We start from the raw sequence: 19,026 nt of genomic DNA, 5'->3' as shown, positions 1-19,026 counted from the left end.
TGAGATGTTTCCAGGTGAAGGCCCACACGTTTTACCAGGACATCCAAGAATGAAAGGGATCCGTCCACTTCTAACTCTAAAGTGAACTGGATGAACACTGACAAGGAATTGAGATACTCCAGTAATGTTGTTTCATAAACACGTGGGATGACGGTGAAGATGTCATTGACATATTTGCACCATGTTGTAATAGGTATAGGTGGTTTCAGGAATATATATGTTCTTTCAGTTCTTCCATGGTGATGTTGGCCATGAAGGAACTAACAGGAGTGCCCATTGCACTGCCGTGCACCTGCTTGTATAAGGAATCTTCAAAGGTAATGACACTGCCTGATAAACACAGGTTGAGGGCGGTACAGATGTTGTTAGTGGACAGTGATGTTCTGCTCGGTAGGTTTGGGTCATTCTCTAGAAGCCTCTTGGTGCAGCTTATGGCCTGTTGGACAGGAATCAATATAAACAGGGACACTACATTGAATGACGCCATAATCTCGCTGTCAGAGATTGAGAGCTCTTTAATAAGGTGAATGAACTCAACGCTGTTAGTGACAGTGTGGATGATATTTCCTACAGAAGGTGTGAGGAGTCGTGCAATATATTTAGATTGTTCATATGTAGGCGCATTGCAGCAGGACACAATGGGTTGGAGAGGAACGCCTGGCTTATGAATCTTAGACAGGTCATAAAACTGAGGTAGTTGGCAGCCTGTGGCATGAAGAAGCCACTGAGTCGAAGCAGAAATTTTCTTTCCTTTAAACCATGCTTAGACAAGTTTGTTTACATCTGACTTAAGTCTTTAAAGCAAAGAAATTCTGCTTTGACTTGGTGGCTTCATGCTACAGGCTGCCAACTACCTCAGTTTTATGGCCTGCCTAAAATTCATAAGCCAGGCGTTCCTCTCTGACCCATTGTGTCCTGCAGCAATGCACCTACATATGAACTATCTAAATATATTGCATGACTCCTCACACCTCTTGCAGGAAATATCATCCACACTTCACTAACAGTGGCAAGTTCATTCACCTTATTAAAGAGCTCTCAATCTCTGACAACGAGATTATGGCATCATTCAATGTGGTGTCCCTGTTTTCTTCGATTCTTTTCCAACAGGCTGTAAGCTGCACCAAGAGGCTTCTGGAGAATGTCCCAAACTTACCGAGCAGAACATCACTGTCCACTGATGACATCTGTACCGCCCTCAACCTGTGTTTATCAGGCAGCGTCATTACCTTTTGAAGATTCCTTATACAAGCAGGTGCACGGCACTGCCATGGGCGCTCCTGTTAGTTCTGTCGTGGCTAACATTGCCATGGAAGAACAGATATTCCTGAACCCACCTGTACCTATTACAACATGGTACAGATGTGTCGATGACATCTTCACCATCATCCCACGTGGTTCTGAAACAACATTACTGGAGTACCTCAATTCCTTGTCAGTGTTCATCCAGTTCACTTTAGAGTTAGAAGTGACGGATTCCTTCCATTTTTGGATGTCCTGGTAAAATGCATGGATCTACACCTGGAAACCTCAGTATACCGCAAGCCAATGTGGTGCGATCAGTTCACCAACTACAGATCTGGCCATGCCCCAACCCAGCTCAACAGCACCGCAGCACAGATGAAGCTAGGTGCAACGAGATTTCCAGGATGAGAACAGACTTGGTCAATTGTGACTATCCAACCCACATATTGGACAAGTGCTCATTGCAAGCGCAGGATCTCGCGATCTACTTGGGACCGTCATCAACTCATGAGAGTGTACCTACATTCTGTACTATCTAGGCATGTCGGGCCAGATTTCAATAATCCTTTGAGAATACAACAAAATGCATGCAGCTGCCTGGTAGAAACTTGCGTTCTTTGATTTCCAATGTGAAGACTCCAGTTGCCCCTCTCTTGTGCAGCAGTGTAGTATACTGCATAACTTGCAAAGATTGTAACAGCTGCTACATAGGGGAGACCTCGAGATGCCTTCAAGACCACCTTGCTGAGACTGACCAATCTGCAATCGCAGAATACTTCTGGTCGACCCACCACGACCTTGATCCCAAGCGTGACTATGAAGAGATTGACCAGTCCCGACACTTTTCCCACCACCTTTGGCTGGAGTTGCTTAATATATCATGTAATTCAAGAACTATGAACTGCTGCAAGGGAATGAGACTAGACCCTATCTTGGAGGCAACTGTTTTGAGACTAGATAAGCGCTGGAAGCATAACCACACATATCCATGCAGCAACAATGAATACCAATCTAGTGGTTGAATGATCAACCTCGTGCCCATGCATGCCTCATTGCGTGCACAACTGTATCCTTTAAAATTTTGTTTCTAACGTCTCCACTCTGTCTGTATTTGCTGATGAAGAGGCCCGTTTAGTCTTGAAAGCTACAAACCATTTGTAATTAAATGTATATTAAAATTTTTACTGGATATATGTATTTATATTTAAAATTAAAGTTATTACTTGGAAATTTTTTGACAATGGCCCAAGGCAAAAAAAAAATTTCTTCCTATGCATGAGAAAAAAAGTTAAAACATATGTATCGTCTTATGCCATTGGTAAAAATTTGACACATTAGTTTGCCATTGCAGATATGGCCTGCAAAAAAATGCCATGAAACATGGCCATAACTCATGCATGAGAACCAGCTCCAACTGGAGGGCTTTTTTATGGGATTTTTGCCTCAACCAACACTTGCAGAAAAACTCAGTTTTTTTTTTATCTGGCAGACATTCAAACAAACCATCTAGACACAATTTACAGACATGACACACTAAAGCCTTCTACCCTTAGTTGCCTTTGCACAAAAGCAACAACATCATCATCATCATCAGCCATTTTCAATCCACTGCAGGATGAAGGCTTCTCCAGCAACTTTCCAGTTCCTTCTGTTTTGAGCACTGGCCATCCATTTACTACCCACAAACTCGTGAATTTCATCTATCCATCTCCGCCTTTGTCTTCCAGGTTTTCTTCTAGCTCCTCTTGGGTACCATTCTGTTATTTTCTTAGTCCATCTGTCATCATGTCTTCGAGCTATGTGTCCTGCCCAAGACCATTTTAGTTCTTTAGTTTTGATAAGAATGTCCTTTACTTGAGTTTGCTGTCTAATCCATGTGTTTCTCTTCTTATCTAACAGTCTGATTCCCAATATGATTTGTTCCATTCTTCGCTGTGTATTTCTCAGCTTCTCTTCCATTCTTTTGGTGAGTGCCCAAGTTTCACTTCCATAAATCATGGTGGGGGAGTATACATTGGTTCATTATTTTACGTTTCAGACAAACTGGGATATTGCTCTTCAGTATGTGACTATATTCTTGAATGCTATCCATCCAAAATTTATTCTTCTCTTGACTTCCAGCCATTTATCATTATTACAGCTACTAACTTGTCCCAGATAAGTATACGACTCCACCTTTTCAATTACTGCTCCTTCAATCATTATTTCCCTTTCTGTGGCATACTTGTTCATCATTACTTTTGTTTTAGCCATATTCATCTTTAGTCCAAAATCCTTACTAGCTGTGCATAACTGATTAAGATTTTCCTCTAATTCTTTGGGATTGTGGCTTATGACCACAATGTCATCTGCAAATCGTAAATAGTTTAGGTACTCTCTGTTCACATTGACTCCTTTCTGCGACCAGTCTAATCTTCTGAAAGCTTCCTCAAGGGCAGCAGTAAACAGCTTCGGAGATATTGTCTTCTTGTTGAACTCCTTTCCCAATTTTAAATTTCCTACTGTCTTTGTCTAGTCTAATAAAGGAGGTAGCACACTCATATATTTTCTTCAAAATCATAATATGTGGGGTATCAATGCCTTGTCTTTCCAGTGCCCGAAACATTGCCTTATGCTGTATGGAGTCAAATGCCTTTTCATAATCCACAAATGCCAGGCATAATGGTGTTTTATATTCATTTGCTTTCTCCATTAGCTGTGATATTACGTGAAGGTGATCCATAGTTGAGAATCCTGTCCTAAAGCCAGCTTGCTCTTTCGGTTCATTCTCATCAAGTATTCTTTCTAATCTGTTAGTAATGACCCTTGTGAACAACTTGTAGATGTGGGATAACAAGCTAATTGGTCTATAATTTCCAATTTCTGATTTATCTCCTTTCTTATGCAGCAAAACTATAATTGCATTATTCCACTGCTTAGGCGTCACACCTTATCTAATGCACTTTGTGAAGAGCCTTGCCAGTTTTTTTGTTATGTCTCTTCCTCCCAATTTTAACAACTCTACAGTAACTTCATCTTCCCCTGGGGCTTTCTGATTCTTCATTTTCTTCAGTGCATGTGCTACCTCATCAGGAAGAATATCGGGTATGTCGTATGTGTTGGTACTTTGCAATCCATCTTCCCCACTTCTGGCATCATTCCCCTGCTCCTTGTATAATTCTCTATAGTAATCTTCTGCTATTTGAATTATGCCTTCTCTGCTGTTTATGATTCTTCAGTTTCAGTATCATTTGTCTTTCTGTATTACTGCTCCTGGCTGCTGATTTAAATCCTTTGTTTTCCCTTAATGCTTGTTCTACTTTTCTTGTGTTAAATCTTCTTATGTTCTCTCTGAGTCTCTTTCTAATGGCTTTGCATAACTCAGTATACTCATTTTTCTCCCTGTCAGTGTTTTTCTTGCTTTTCATTTCTCGTCTTCGGTTCATCATGACTAATATTTTCTTCTTTGGATTTCTTTTTCCCTATAGGTTTCTTGGGCTTTATCACTTTCAAAAAGTTGTAATATTCCTCGTCAATATCTTGGTCCTGAGCAGTCTGCAACAACAACAACAAAGCAACAACAGTTCGACACCAACTGAAATTACCATTATGGTTTTACTGAAATTATCAACTATGGCACTGTGGCTGTAGTTGGTGATGCACCAAAAAAATTCAAATGAACAAACTATTAATGGCAACATTACAACTTCAGCTGTGAATTCCTTAAAGAGGTATACTTCCTATTAAAATATATTGATTAATGGAGAAGAATGAAATCGGAAATACAGAGTGAAGCGGATGTAACCCGAGCACTGATAGCTCAAATAACAGATTCCTTGACTAATGGAAGTAAGAACACAATATTAGGAATTACAGTGGACAAACTGGATTTTTAGATATGGTGAATTTTTAAAGATATAAATCTAGTCCATTCTGAAGTGTTCTTTGAAAGGCATTTGAAAGGTAGCACAGCATCTTTAAATCTTGTTCAATTTAGATTGAAGGAATATTTTTTGATGAGTGTCAAAATCAGCATTATTTTCCATACATTGACTTACATTTGAACAAATAAAGTAGTATCTGAAGAATTCAAATATTGAAAATTTGTATTTATTAAAAAAAAAGAACTAAGAGTTGTAAGTTTGTTGTAACTTAATAAAAAAAAGGGAGGTATTTAGAATTAGCTTGGAGAGAATATGTGCATGTTCTTAATAGTTTTTCATTAGAATAAAATGAATATGATGATTACCAAGAAAGACAGATGAAGACTTCAGAATTCCTCTCAACTAGTTTACAACATAAAATGGAAGGAAGGCATCATGTGCCTTGCTTGACACACTCACACAAAGTGTTATTTGTACAAACCACATTCAGTAGAGATTTTTGCTATTTGAAATAAGAAATGGCTAGAGATTCAAATGCATCAATCTTATATACTGAATTCTTGTTATGACCTGGACTGACTATTTATGAGTCTGGTATACACATTGTTTTTTACATGATTTGAGCATCCCATGCAAAAATGTAAAACTTACTCTGTGATAATTCAAACATTAATCTAACAGACATGGCCCCGAGTGCCAAGCGATAGTGTCCAAGCGATTTTCCAAAGCGATATATAGTGCTCTTTCCCAGTGATTTTGTTATATTTTCTTTCCAGTGCTTTTCTCATACTCATTTCTTTGTAAGTGGTTCTGTACTTAACAGATCCTAAGTAAGAACCCAGAAAGGAAAATTACCTTTCTTTTCGTAGTATATTTATTAATTTTTTGCACTAACAAACTAACCTCTCCAACCGCTTGGCCACTAGGTGGCACCGCTCCTGCCTCCACGTGGCGGGGCCGGAAATCTGGGAGGAAAAGCGCTCACTCCCAGGGCTAAAAGGAGCAACAATGGACTGTGATACATGTCCACCACTAGAGCCGACAGGCTCTCAACATACTGAGACTCGAAGAATGGAAGACGATTCCAATCTGGCAAAAAGAATGAAAAAAGACTGTAACAAATCAGAACCACCAGCTTTTCTGATTGTACATTCTTTATCGACTCAGCCGCTAAGCAGACTCTCTCCCTTTGTCATCCAGAGATGTCTGGAGAATGCAGCAGGTACACCGAAAATGGTGAAAAGGCTCCAATCAGGAGATCTCTTAATTGAGACCACTCAAGCAAGGCATTCAGAATTTTTATTAAAAATGACATCTATAAGCGGAATCCCAATCAAAGTCTCACCACATAACACCTTGAACTCCTCAAAAGGAGTAATAAGTGAGTGGGATTTGTTGAACGTAACCGAAGAAGAGATAGTCGTGGAATTAGCAGAACAGAAAGTAACTCAAGCAAGAAGAATTATGATAAAGAAGGATGACAAACTTGTTCCCACACGTAATATTATACTGACCTTTAGTACACCAAATTTGCCGACCTCAGTTAAAGCAGGCTACCTAAACTGCCGTATCCGCCCATACATTCCAAACCCTTTAAGATGTTTCAAGTGCCAAAAGTTTGGTCACTCCCAAACAACATGTAGAGGTGAAAATACTTGTCCTAACTGCGGCTCAAAAAACCATTCACAAACAGAGTGCACTGCAAAGGCTCCGGAATGTCCAAATTGCAAGAATGACCATCCAGCATACTCCAAATCATGCGAACTCTGAAAAATTGAAAAAAGAATACAAAAGTACAAGACTGAGAATAAGGTCACATATCAAGAAGCAAGAAAGCAAATAAAGTCAACTATCCCAAAAACCACGTACGCTGCCATTACACTAAAATGCCAAGCTGTTTCAACCCAAACTGATGTATCAATTCCACCCAATACATCCATTGCAGAATGGGCACGATCTGTGCTATCAACACCTCAACCTACCAGCAAACCCGTTGTAGTTGATGAAATAAGCAATACCCCTATCACAGTTCCACCTAAAATAAAATCATGCGATAAAATGTCAAATAAATCACGAAGGCAACAAGCCACTGAATTACAAAAGACAAACTCAAATAGAATGGACTCTGAAAATATAACTACACACGATGAAACAGTCCTTGATCTTCATGCAGAAGATGATATGGAGACTGGATTTTCATCAGGTCAAACTGATGACGTAGAAGAGGGTACAGATTCCGGATGTCCCAATTTTCCTAGGAAAGATAAAATGAAATACGACCGTCAAAAGCAACCCACTCACAAGAAACAGACAGACTCGTCTTCTCTCCTCAAACCCCGATAATGCAGAACATTGTTCAATGGAATTGTAGAGGTTTACGCAGCAATACCGATGACATCTATGATTTAATCTCCCGATATGGTCCTATAGCCGTTTGCATACAAGAGACTAATCTAACTCCACAAGTCACTCCATCAATCAGAAATTTTACATTTTACAGAAAAGATAGAAACTCCTCATTATCCGCACGTGGAGGCGTTGCGATTCTAGTTGACTGTAAAATACCATCTAGAAACATTCCGCTTCAAACCCACTTAGAAGCCATTGCCGTACGTGTATCAGTTGGGCAAATTCTAACTCTAGTATCTCTGTACCTTCCACCTAACAAGATGTGCACGTTTAAAGAACTAGAAGACCTTATAAGACAGATACCACCACCTTTTTTGTATCTTTGGTGATTTCAACGCACATCATCCATTGTGGGGATCAGATCACATGGACAGTAGAGGACACTTGATCGAGACGATACTAGACCAACTGAATCTAACATTACTGAACACTGGTGAAAATACTTATACTCACCTTCCCACTGGATCTATGTCAGCAATTGATTTAACACTCTGTTCCCCCATATTATACCCCAGTATAGAATGGACAGTATTAAATGACCCACACAACAGTGATCACTTTCCAATCATATGCAGAATCCAAACGCTTCAAACATCATATCCTGATAATCGCTCAAAATGGAAATTTTCCAGAGCAGACTGGAAAAAGTTTTCAGCCCGTCTTTCTTTTGATAGCCAATTGATCTAACTACAATCCATTGATGATGCCACAGAGCATATTACCAGACAAATACTGACCACTGCCTCCGAAGCAATACCTCAAGCCTCCACATTTAAACACAAAAACCTTAAACACTGGTGGAATGAAGCTTGTACCAATGCCAAAAAGGAAAAAAATAAAGCCTGGAACCTGTTCCGGAAGTTCCCAACTACCAACAACCTAATTCAGTATAAAAGGCTAAAGTCAAAAGCTAGGCAAGTTAGAAGAAAAGCCAAAAAGGAATCGTGGATACAGTTTGCCTCCACTATTACAAAGGATACTAGCAGTCGTCTCATCTGGAAAAAGATTCGGCAATTAAATGGGAAATATCCACCTCTTCCTTCTCTCATCTTAATCAAAAATGGACAGGAAATTTCTTCTTGTCAAGAAATAGCTAACGTCCTTGCAGAGAACTTTTACCAAACATCTGCCACGGCAGCATATAGCAACTCATTTCTTAAAATCAAAGCTTCAGCAGAAAGGTACAAAATAAAATTCCATACTTCCCAATATATTGGCTATAATCAACCGTTTAACCTATTTAACTGCAAACAGCATTAAAGAGATCACCTAATAGTGCAGCTGGACCTGATGGTATATATTATGTAATGCTGAAACATATAAACAGTACAGCCTTGAATTTACTATTAATGTTCTATAATCGGATTTTTCTTGAGGGTACATATCCATCTTCCTGGCATCATTCCATCATTTTGGCCTTTCCTAAACCAGGAAAAGATCACACATTTCCAGAAAATTACCGACCTATTTCCCTAACTAGCTGCCTAAGTAAAATCCTAGAAAGAATGATACACAGACGGCTTACCTGGGTTCTTGAAACTAAAGAACTGATGAACAACAATCAGTTTGGTTTCCGACAAAACAGATCCACTTTAGATCTAATGGTAAAAGCCGAGAACAACATCCGCAATGCTTACGTCAAAAACGAACATCTTGTAATGGTAAGTCTCGATATAGAAAAGGCTTTCGACACTACCTGGAGATACGGCATATTGAGAGAGCTTCATTCCATAGGATTGCGAGGGCACTTACCAGAATTCGTTAAAAATTTTCTTCAACACAGAACCTTTCAGGTCCACTATCAATCTGTACTTTCCCGGTCCTACACTCAAGAAGAAGGTATCCCGCAAGGATCAGTACTGAGCTCTACCCTTTTTTCACTTAGACTAAACACCATAACACACAACATCCCAAATACTGTAGAACTATATATGTATGCTGATGATCTAACTATATCTTGCCGTTCCAAAAATATACATACCATTGAAAGACAGCTGCAACTCTCTATAAATAAGTTGGAGGCATGGGCAATGCAAAATGGATATCGTTTATCAGATCAAAAAACAATTGCAGTTCACTTTTGCAAAAAACGTAAGCTACACCCAGAACCAGAACTCAGATTAAAAAACCATTTGATCCCTCTCACCAGTAATTTCCATTTTTTAGGCCTAATATTGGACACCAAACTGAACATTGTTTCACATATCACATACCTCCGAACTGTCTGTCTAAAGAAACTTAATATACTTAGGTCCATTTCTGCTATGACATGGGGAGCTGATAGATATACTCTATTACATTTGTATCGTGCTATTATCAGATCTCGTTTAGACTACGGTGCTATTGTATATGATTCAGCTAGGAAAAGCGCATTAATCAGACTTAATACCGTCCAACACAGTGCCCTTCGAACTGCTCTGGGCGCATTTAGAACATCCCCTGTTCAGAGTCTGTATGTAGAGGCACACGAACCTCCACTTCACCTTCGAAGGAAAATGTTGCTTCTAAATTATGCAGCTAAAATTCAGAGCCTTCCAGACCATCCCATTCGACCATTGCTTTCCAACCCTGAGTGGACAACGTTCTATAACAGTAAACCGAATGAAAATAGACCAACTGGCATGAGACTAAAAGATTTACTTCACACCTGGAATATTGATTTTGATAACATACTTAAAGAAAGCGATATTCCTGATCCACCCTGGTCTGTAAATCTCCCTCACTGTGATACGCACTTTCAGCAATGGGGAAAGAACTCCCTGGCAAATGAAAATATCAAACTACATAAAGAACATGCCCTCGACAATATAAAAAGCTACCAAATATATACAGATGGCTCAAAAACAGATTCTACAGTTGGTGCCGCAGCTGTCTTTCCATCTTTTACAGTCTCCATATCACTACCAGTTGAATGTAGCAGTTATACTGCTGAGTTATATGCAATTAAACTAGCCTTACAGAATATTAACACTATCCACAATACTAGCAGTATAATATACACTGATTCATTGAGTGCAGTGTCTGCTTTGGGTAATCAGTTTTCAATATCACAACCAATCGAAAAACAAATCATTTGCTACTTAAACCACCTACGAAGTAGGAATCATAAAGTGAAATTCTGCTGGATCCCAGGGCATTCTGGTATCTTAGGCAATGAGAGAGCAGATCAGGCAGCCAAAAATCCAAATAGTACAACACCAGCAAATTATAAAGTACCATATAGAGATTATTTGAAGCATATAAAAAAAGTCTATATGTTTCAGTGGACAGAAATATGGAAGGCACAAAGTAATAACAAGTTGCTCCAAATCAAAAAAGAACCTGCGTTATGGATTTCCAGCTTTAGACAAAATAGACAGGAAGAAGTTGTTCTAGCAAGACTAAGGATTGGACATACTCATCTAACCCATATGTTTCTACTCATGGGGGATGACCCACCTCGATGCACACATTGTTCACTACCGCTTACAGTCAAGCATATACTTTTAGATTGTCCTCACTATTCTCCTTTCAGAAGAATTTTCCACTCTCAATCACAACTACAAGAACCGTTATCGCTTAACCACATGATTGGCAATAGTGCTGACCTAGCTACACTATACATTTCTGAAGGAAATACATATATATGAATTCTTATGATGCCAAAATAGAACATATTATATTATCTTAGAATAATAATGTAGGACCTGGCACATTTTGGCCTTAGCTGCCCTTGTGCCTTTAAACACCAATACCAATACTAACAGACATCTTCCTCGGGTTAATCCTTTAAAAAAAAATTTTTTTTTCATTAAACTATATACAACTTTGAACAGATTTGTTTTTTAATATTGAAGTTATCCCAAAATCAAATTTTTCTAACACAAACCTCTGAGATTAATAAAATTGCGGCCTCTAAGTGTAACACAATGACATTTATCTGTTATGCCCTTAAGTAGTACAAAAATCAATGAAGTTATTTTAGTTTCTCTGAAATTTTCAGTCTTCGTCATTGAGCTGTTAATTTTTTGGAACATTCTAAATCAATGGTATCTAGCCTTTTTTCCTAAATGAACACTATATATACAAAATATTATACCCTTTCAAGATAGGGTGTAATCCAGTAATGCCTATAAAAACATATGTAATTTTGTTACTGATAATACGGGAATTTTTCCAGCATGGTGGTTATAGATTAAATTTCATATTTGCCACATATGTGAAGATATATATAACATGCTCTGCAGTTTGATATTTTTTTAAATGAGTGATTCAGCAAAAAAAAGTCTGCACTGAGTTTTATTTCAAATTTAGTAAAACAGCTTCAGAAACACAAACATTCAGGTGGTTACAAGTTAATGGGGTATTCCCCTGTCTATCAAAAAGCTTCTGGCAAGGTACCAAATGCCAGTTATTTCAAACCCCTTGCTCTCTAACTTGTTTCCTGCAAATTTTTGTTTTCAAAGATGAAATTGGAGATTAAGGAAGAGAGAGAGAGAGAGAGAGAGAGAGAGACTAGGGACTGGGTCCAGTCCACAGACAGTGGATTAGTTACCACTGTTTCTGCTTTTGAGTTTTGTGTTAAAGTGATAAATATACTGATGTGAAATAATAAGCTAAACCGTTCATTTTTAAATTCCTTTTCATAACCAGTTTTTCTTCTTAAAGAATACAAGAAATGATGATATCTTAGATGATCCTCAACCCAGTACATCAGGTATTCAACATATGGAAAACAGAGTGTATGATGATGAAGAGGAGGAAGAAGAGGAGGAAGAAGATGAAATACATAGTGGCGACAATCTAACAGGGAGTCAAAATGGTGGCACAACTAGAGACTTCTGGACAACATTTCAGCGACTAAGGTCTATATGTTCCAGTTTAGAAAGGACAATGCAACATCATCAACGGTTACAACAAAGCACTGAATCTCAGGTTGATAATACAACTGAAAGAGCTACTGAAGCAGTATTTAGAAATTCTGAGGAAGAAGAAAACAGAGAAACAGATATAGAAGAAACTTCAGAAACTGTCAGGTACCTAATAGTTTTTTTATTGAAAAAATCTTGACTGTCCTTTAAGAAAATATTAGAAGTTAAATATTTTTATTTCAAATTGTTTATTATCAAAAGACATTTTAACATGTTTCTTGCACAGTTAAATATCACACATTAGAATAGTTACTTGATAGATAAATGCTTGGTTATTTTATTTGAAACAGAAAATGTTTACTTTTTTCTAGATTTAAAAATATGAATACTACTTTCAGCTATGTTGCACAACATAAATTTGTGCAATGTAGCTGAAAGTAGTATTCATATTTTTGTGCAACATTGAAGTTATATTGCACAACATAATAAATAAAAATATGTAGGAACTAAGCATGGTTCCTATTTGTTTAACCTTTTAACAGAACTGATTATACAAAGGGGGGAAAAATTGCATTAAATCAAAGGTAATGATAAAAATTGAATGCTCATGGCTCTCACAAATGGATTATTGCTTTTTTATCAAGTGAAAGTAGATAGGATGTATTATACAATGTTTTTAAAGGTACTTTGAAGTAATTTTTGTGTGCATGTTATCTATAAGGTGTACATTTTCAAGACAAATTTTTATTTAAATGTAAAATTATTGAATATGATATGATTGTAAGTTGATTACTTTTGTGCAACTCTGCAACAGTAATTTTTTTTTTAATTTCGCAATAATGAAAACATATAGGCATGCCCCTTTTAATTCAAAATCTGTTTTGATATTTATTAAATGAAAACTCATTATACTTCAAAATTCTCAGATTCAGTTTCATAATTTAAGTCAACATTATTCAGTACTTCAAGAAGTGAATCTGGCAATATATTATCGGGAATATTTTTGCTTTCTTTGGCAAAGCACTACATTGATGGCTCTTCATCTGATGTGGCTAGACCTCTTTTTGTTTCCTTTGTGCTCATTTCATTGCAGGTAAAATGTTTAATAATGCTTTTTGAGACTGCCATTCTTGCACACTAGATTCACCAACCTCAAATTGTCGAGCTACAGAATGATTTCCATGAACCTCAGCATAGCTTATAAATTCCAGTTTTTTTCTGTGCACTATATGATTTCCTTGCTTTCCTCCTTTCTTTATAAAGGGAGCCTTTATTACTAAAATAAATACAATTTATTTTAGTTCTGATGGCACCTATGGAATTTCTGCTTCCAATTTTAAGTTGAGCAAACAAAGTTCAATTCACAGTATTGCCATTAACTAAAATGTAGCGACAATGATGCACTATATAAACAATATAGACCTATATGTTTGTCCTTACCAACCATTCAGTCAGAGTTTAGTGACTAATGGAAAATTGGAAAGAATAAAAAAGGTGGAGGTAGCATATTCCTGTGGTCACTCCTTGATAATGAGAGTTAAAGTTATGAAGTAAATGCAGTTCTACAATCATTATCAACTAAATTATGAAATCCACTTCTGCGAGAAGTTGATTTCTTCTACTATCAACCGTTTCACATTTTTACATTAAAAAAAAAAAAAATAGAATCCATTATCAATTTATGCACCCCGTTATGCATGCATGTATGTACAAGACAATTTCGAGACTCTTGGAGCATAGTCTCAGGATGTGGTGTGCATTATATATATATATATGAGACTTTAGGGTATTTACAAGTGGAAGATGGATGATTTACAATTGAATCATCCATCTTGATGTGGTAAGAATGCCACGCCAACCGGGCTAGCAGGGTGGATAAAGTGCCTGCCTGGCAACCCAAAGGTCGCGGGTTTGAATCCCGCCTCAGGCTTGGATCAGAGTAGAAAATGCAAAACCTTGGGAAGTGCAGTATGGCCACAGAAGCCGATGCCCCAACAACTAATAAAATAAAAAAAAAATAAAAAAAAAAAGAATGCCACTGAATAGTTTAGTTCATTCTCTGAAAGAACTGTTAATAGTTTAATTGTTCACTTCAGAAATTGATGTTATGGGTGCAGAGATGCTAGCATGGGATTTTTTTTTTTTTTTTTCCCCTTGTTAGTTGTTGGCGCATCAGCTTCTATGGCCATAATGTACCTCCCAAAGTTTTTTTGCATTTTACTGTGATCCAAGCCCAAGGCGGGAATCGAACCTGCAACCTTTGGGTTGCCAGGCAGGCACTTTACCTACCTGGCTAGCCCGATCGGCCTAGCATGGGATTGAGAGCTGCTTTCAGAAGAGAGGAAACTTTATCATACATAATATATTGGCTTTGTATGTGCAGGAGTGGCACAACCACAACTGCACTCCATCTTTTAATTCTTTTGCATTACTTCAGACTAACCAACACTGAGATAATTCTGTTTGATTTCAGCCACTTAAAGAGAACAAATTTGACAGAATAACTCTGTGCCCTTAATTCTGTTTGCTGCACCATTTCCTGTAGTTCTGTATCTTGAAATTTAGGCCACATTCTGCAATACTCAGGATATGGCCTAACATTGCTTTTTATCATGAAATGTGCACCTCTTTATCTCTACTGGTAAAGCCCTGCATATCTAGTTGATGAGGGAGACGTTTCACTGCTACCTCTCTAATGTACACCCTATTATACTGGATATAAAAAAAAATATATTTTATTTTAATTGAAAAAGTACAGCCGTAAAAAATTCTTTATGGCTCAGTGTTTGTGTAAAATGTGTGCTGCACACCTGCTTCTATGTTTTTTCCATTGAGCTGGTTTCCCTTCATTTTTGTCTACACTGCTACCCCTGAGATTTGGCCATAATCAGAAAGGTTTTTTGGATAACAAAACTGTTATTAATGATACTATTTGTTCTTATTATCCAATAGAATATCAGAATAAAGAACAATATTATAAAGTGCACTATTTTCATTTATATATTTTTTTGCCTTCTATTCCCAAAAAACTAAATTGTGTATAAAGTAAACCACATGCCTGCTCTTCGAAAATTTTTTTTTTTTTTTTTTTTAAATCTCCTCTCCAGATTTAGGAAATATCAATCTGTATCTTTCTCACTGTTACAACCTAGGGTTGGGTCAGGTGAATCGAAGCCTTCCATCTTTTTCTACCTTCCCAGATCATATCTTCTGTCAATCTCTCCCACTCAATTCCCTTCATTTCCACATCTTCCTTAATCTGATCTCTCCATCTAGGCACCTGCAAGGCGGTGATCTGATTGAGGTGTAAAAGGCCGTGAATGGATTGAGCAGATTTAATGCTGAGGGGATTCTTCCTCTTGCTCAGATTACAAACCTTGAGGGGGCATAGATTCAAACTTGAAGAAAGACAGTTGTAGAATAGATGTGCGAAATTTGCCTTTAGCCAGTGGATAGTTTATTGCTGGAACAAACTTCCATCTGTTGTTGTGGAAGTCGATAAATTAAATACTACTACTACTAAATACGGCTACTAGAGACGGTCGTGTTCAAAGCCGCTAAGTGGATTTTTCTTATTTATTGATTTGAAATTATTGTTTTTCTAAAACTTTTGATTTAAATTTAGTAGTATAACATTATTTTGTGATTTTCTGATTAATTTGGTGTATTTATTCTTTACTCGGCCTTGTAATTGCATAAAAGTATCGGTAAAGGTTTCCACGTGTTTCAACTCCGCTACCGTTCGAAATTTTCCTGCCTTTGTGATACGATAGTTATATACCGTACTAGATAGCGTTAGTTGAACTTCGTTAGCAGTTAAATTGTACGTTTAAAAAAATACGTATAACGACTTAGATTACAAACGTAATATAATTAATTATATTTAACATAATTAATAACATAACATAATTAATTATTAATTAATAAATTAATAGAATCATGACTCAGACCAGAGCAGCAAAGCAAAAGGCTCAAGCTAATGGAAGTGCTGTGGCTCAGAACAGAACTGAGGGGGGCAGTTGTCCTCTGACTCACAGCCTTTTAAAATGCACTGTTTGCTTGATGTTTGCAGAGCAGACGGGTACGGGACATGATACTGCCAAGGGGGATGTCTTTGTGTGTGCGCAATGCAAGGAGTGTATCGATATCAGGCAACAACTCGGCGTTCTTCTGGGCCTATATGAGAGCTTGAAGGACAGGGTGGATGCCCTCGAAGAAACTAAATTGAGGGGCCCATCAAGCTCTCAGCTGCCCACATCAACGCCAGAGCTTGCACTTGAGCATCGCGTGACACAGAGACAACCCCCAAGGCAGAATGCGCTGGTCCCGAAGGAACTAGTAGTTGTTGGTGACTCTGTTGTCAGGGAAACGGGGAACATGCTTTGTAAAAAAGATAGGTGGAACAGGACCAGGGTATGTCTGCCAGGGGCAAAGGTTGATGACGTTGTGGAGCGAATACCATCTTTTAAGGGCACAAAAGGTGATATAGTTGTATACGTTGGCACTAATAATATTAAGAGTAGGAGACCGGCAGAATTACTTAACAAGTACAGGTCACTGTTGAACAAAAGCCGAGAATTAGGGTTGAATTTGAAAGTGTCTGCAATTCTGCCCAGACACGATAGGAGGGAGTATATGATGAGAGCCTTGTCGATCAATTCGGCCCTGGAAAGATTGTGCAAGGCTCAAGGGGTAGAATTTTTTTCAGCCTGGACTGTACTTGTTAACAGGAGAGATTGCTTCTACAGGGATGGGATACACTTAAATAGAAAGGGTGCAAGAATATTTGCTGATGCTATCGAGGCAGTGTTAGGTGGGTCGGAAAACTGCTAGCTTGGGGGGAGACAAAGACCAATAGATTGACAGTAGCCACTGGCAGAGGTGAAAGAGATTCTTGCACTGCTTCTATTAGAATGAGCAGAAGCCTGAAAAACAAGATGCATGGTATTTCAGAGCCTGCTGCGAGCCATTGCGGTACAAGTAAACACATGGGTTGTGTTAGGGTAGCTAAGAATAGAAACAGGTGCAGGTATACTTGCGTGTACACCAATGCTAGGAGTTTAGTAAATAAATTTGATGAATTTGAGGTATTGCTCAAAACATCAAAGGCAGATATTGTTGGGATATCAGAGACGTGGTGTCACACAGATATAAGGGATGCAGAACTGCAATTTGGGGAGTACAACGTCTACAGAAAGAATAGACAGGATAGGAAGGGGGGAGGGGTTATGCTATTAGTTAAGAAACACATAAAAACCAAGGAAGTGAAGCCAGTCGACATCGCCGGAGAGTGCAGTGTTGAGTCAGTTTGGTGTGACATAAGCATTGGGAGATCAAAATTGAGAGTAGGAGTGTGTTATAGGCCTAATGACTCTGATGAGTATAATAAGGAACTGTACAGGGAAATAGAGTGGGCCAGTAAATCAGAGAGTCTTATAATGGGAGATTTTAATTTCCCAGATATTGACTGGAATTTGGGGGCTGGTTACTCACACACTAGAAGGGCTTTTGTGGATTTATTGGATGATTGTTTTCTACATCAGCATGTTCGGGAGGCAACTAGAGGGAGTAATACTCTTGATTTGATTATCAGTAGTGATTCTTCATGCATTAAGAATCTGCAGATAAAGGAACTACTGGGTGGCAGTGATCACAGTGTGCTGAAGTGGGATTTACTCAAAGAGGTAACTACCATTAGGAGTAAAGGGAAGGGTTATTGCTTCCGTAAAGGCGACTACGATGGACTGAGACAGTATTTAAATTCTATACAGTGGGACCAACTGATGATGTTACCAACAGCAAATTCAAAATGGGAAGCATTCAAAGAACTTATCTTGGAAGCTACTAGGCTTTACATACCAACTAAGAAATATTGTTCAAGGTTTAGGCCAAAATGGATGTCAGATGAACTAATGAGGCATATGGCAGAGAAGAAAAATGCATGGGATACTTACAAATTAACACATGACACAGAAGCCTATGATAGATACAAGTTGATATGCAACCAAGTTACAAAGGAGGTTAGGCAGGCGAAGGCAGATTACGAGAAATCCTTGGCAAGGGATGCAAAGAAAAACAGCAAAGAGTTCTTTACTTATATAAACTCTAGAAGGAAGGGGATGAATCAGATTGGTCCACTTGATATCGATGGGTCAACTGTTGATGATCCTGCTCAGGTAGCTAACAAACTGAATGAATATTTTGCATCGACATTCACACATGAGGAGTTATTCAGCGAGGGGAATGCCAGAGGTGTATTCAACTCTGGCAGTAAGCTAGAGAATCTTGTAATAACTGAGAGTAAAGTGGCGGAGAAATTGTTGAAGATAAATACAAGAAAGGCAAATGGGGTGGATGGGATCTATCCAGTTATATTAAAGGAGGCAACAAAGGAAGTAAGCAAACCCTTAGCCATAATTATGAGAGCTTCCTTGGACTCAGGGGAGGTACCATAGACTGGAAATGTGCAAATGTGACCCCAATTCACAAAGGAGGATCAAAGGCTGACACAAGTAATTATAGACCTGTGAGCTTAACTTCTGTTCCAGGAAAATTAATGGAGGCACTGGTTAAAGAAGCACTGCAGGATCATTTAGACAAGACTTCAGTTATAGCTCAGACACAGCATGGTTTTGTTAAGGGGAAGTCTTGCCTGACCA

At 38.2% G+C, this 19,026-nt stretch overlaps 1 protein-coding gene across 1 annotated transcript in view; it reads left to right on the top strand.

Annotated features, from left to right (window-relative positions):
- Positions 1–19,026, top strand: part of LOC150091838 (activating molecule in BECN1-regulated autophagy protein 1-like) — a 191,854-nt gene that overhangs the window by 54,613 nt on the left and 118,215 nt on the right. Inside the window, exon 7 of the mRNA XM_090369921.1 lies at positions 12,165–12,532. Coding sequence (XP_090226047.1) covers positions 12,165–12,532 — 368 coding nt within the window. The remainder of the gene's footprint in view (positions 1–12,164; positions 12,533–19,026) is intronic.

The sequence above is a fragment of the Mastigoproctus giganteus genome, chromosome 1, assembly GCF_048544385.1.
Source record: "Mastigoproctus giganteus isolate SK-2022 chromosome 1, ASM4854438v1, whole genome shotgun sequence".
NCBI lineage: Eukaryota > Metazoa > Arthropoda > Arachnida > Uropygi > Thelyphonidae > Mastigoproctus > Mastigoproctus giganteus.
The sequence above is the reverse complement of the archived record's forward strand: the minus strand, read 5'-3'. Positions and strand labels throughout refer to the sequence as shown.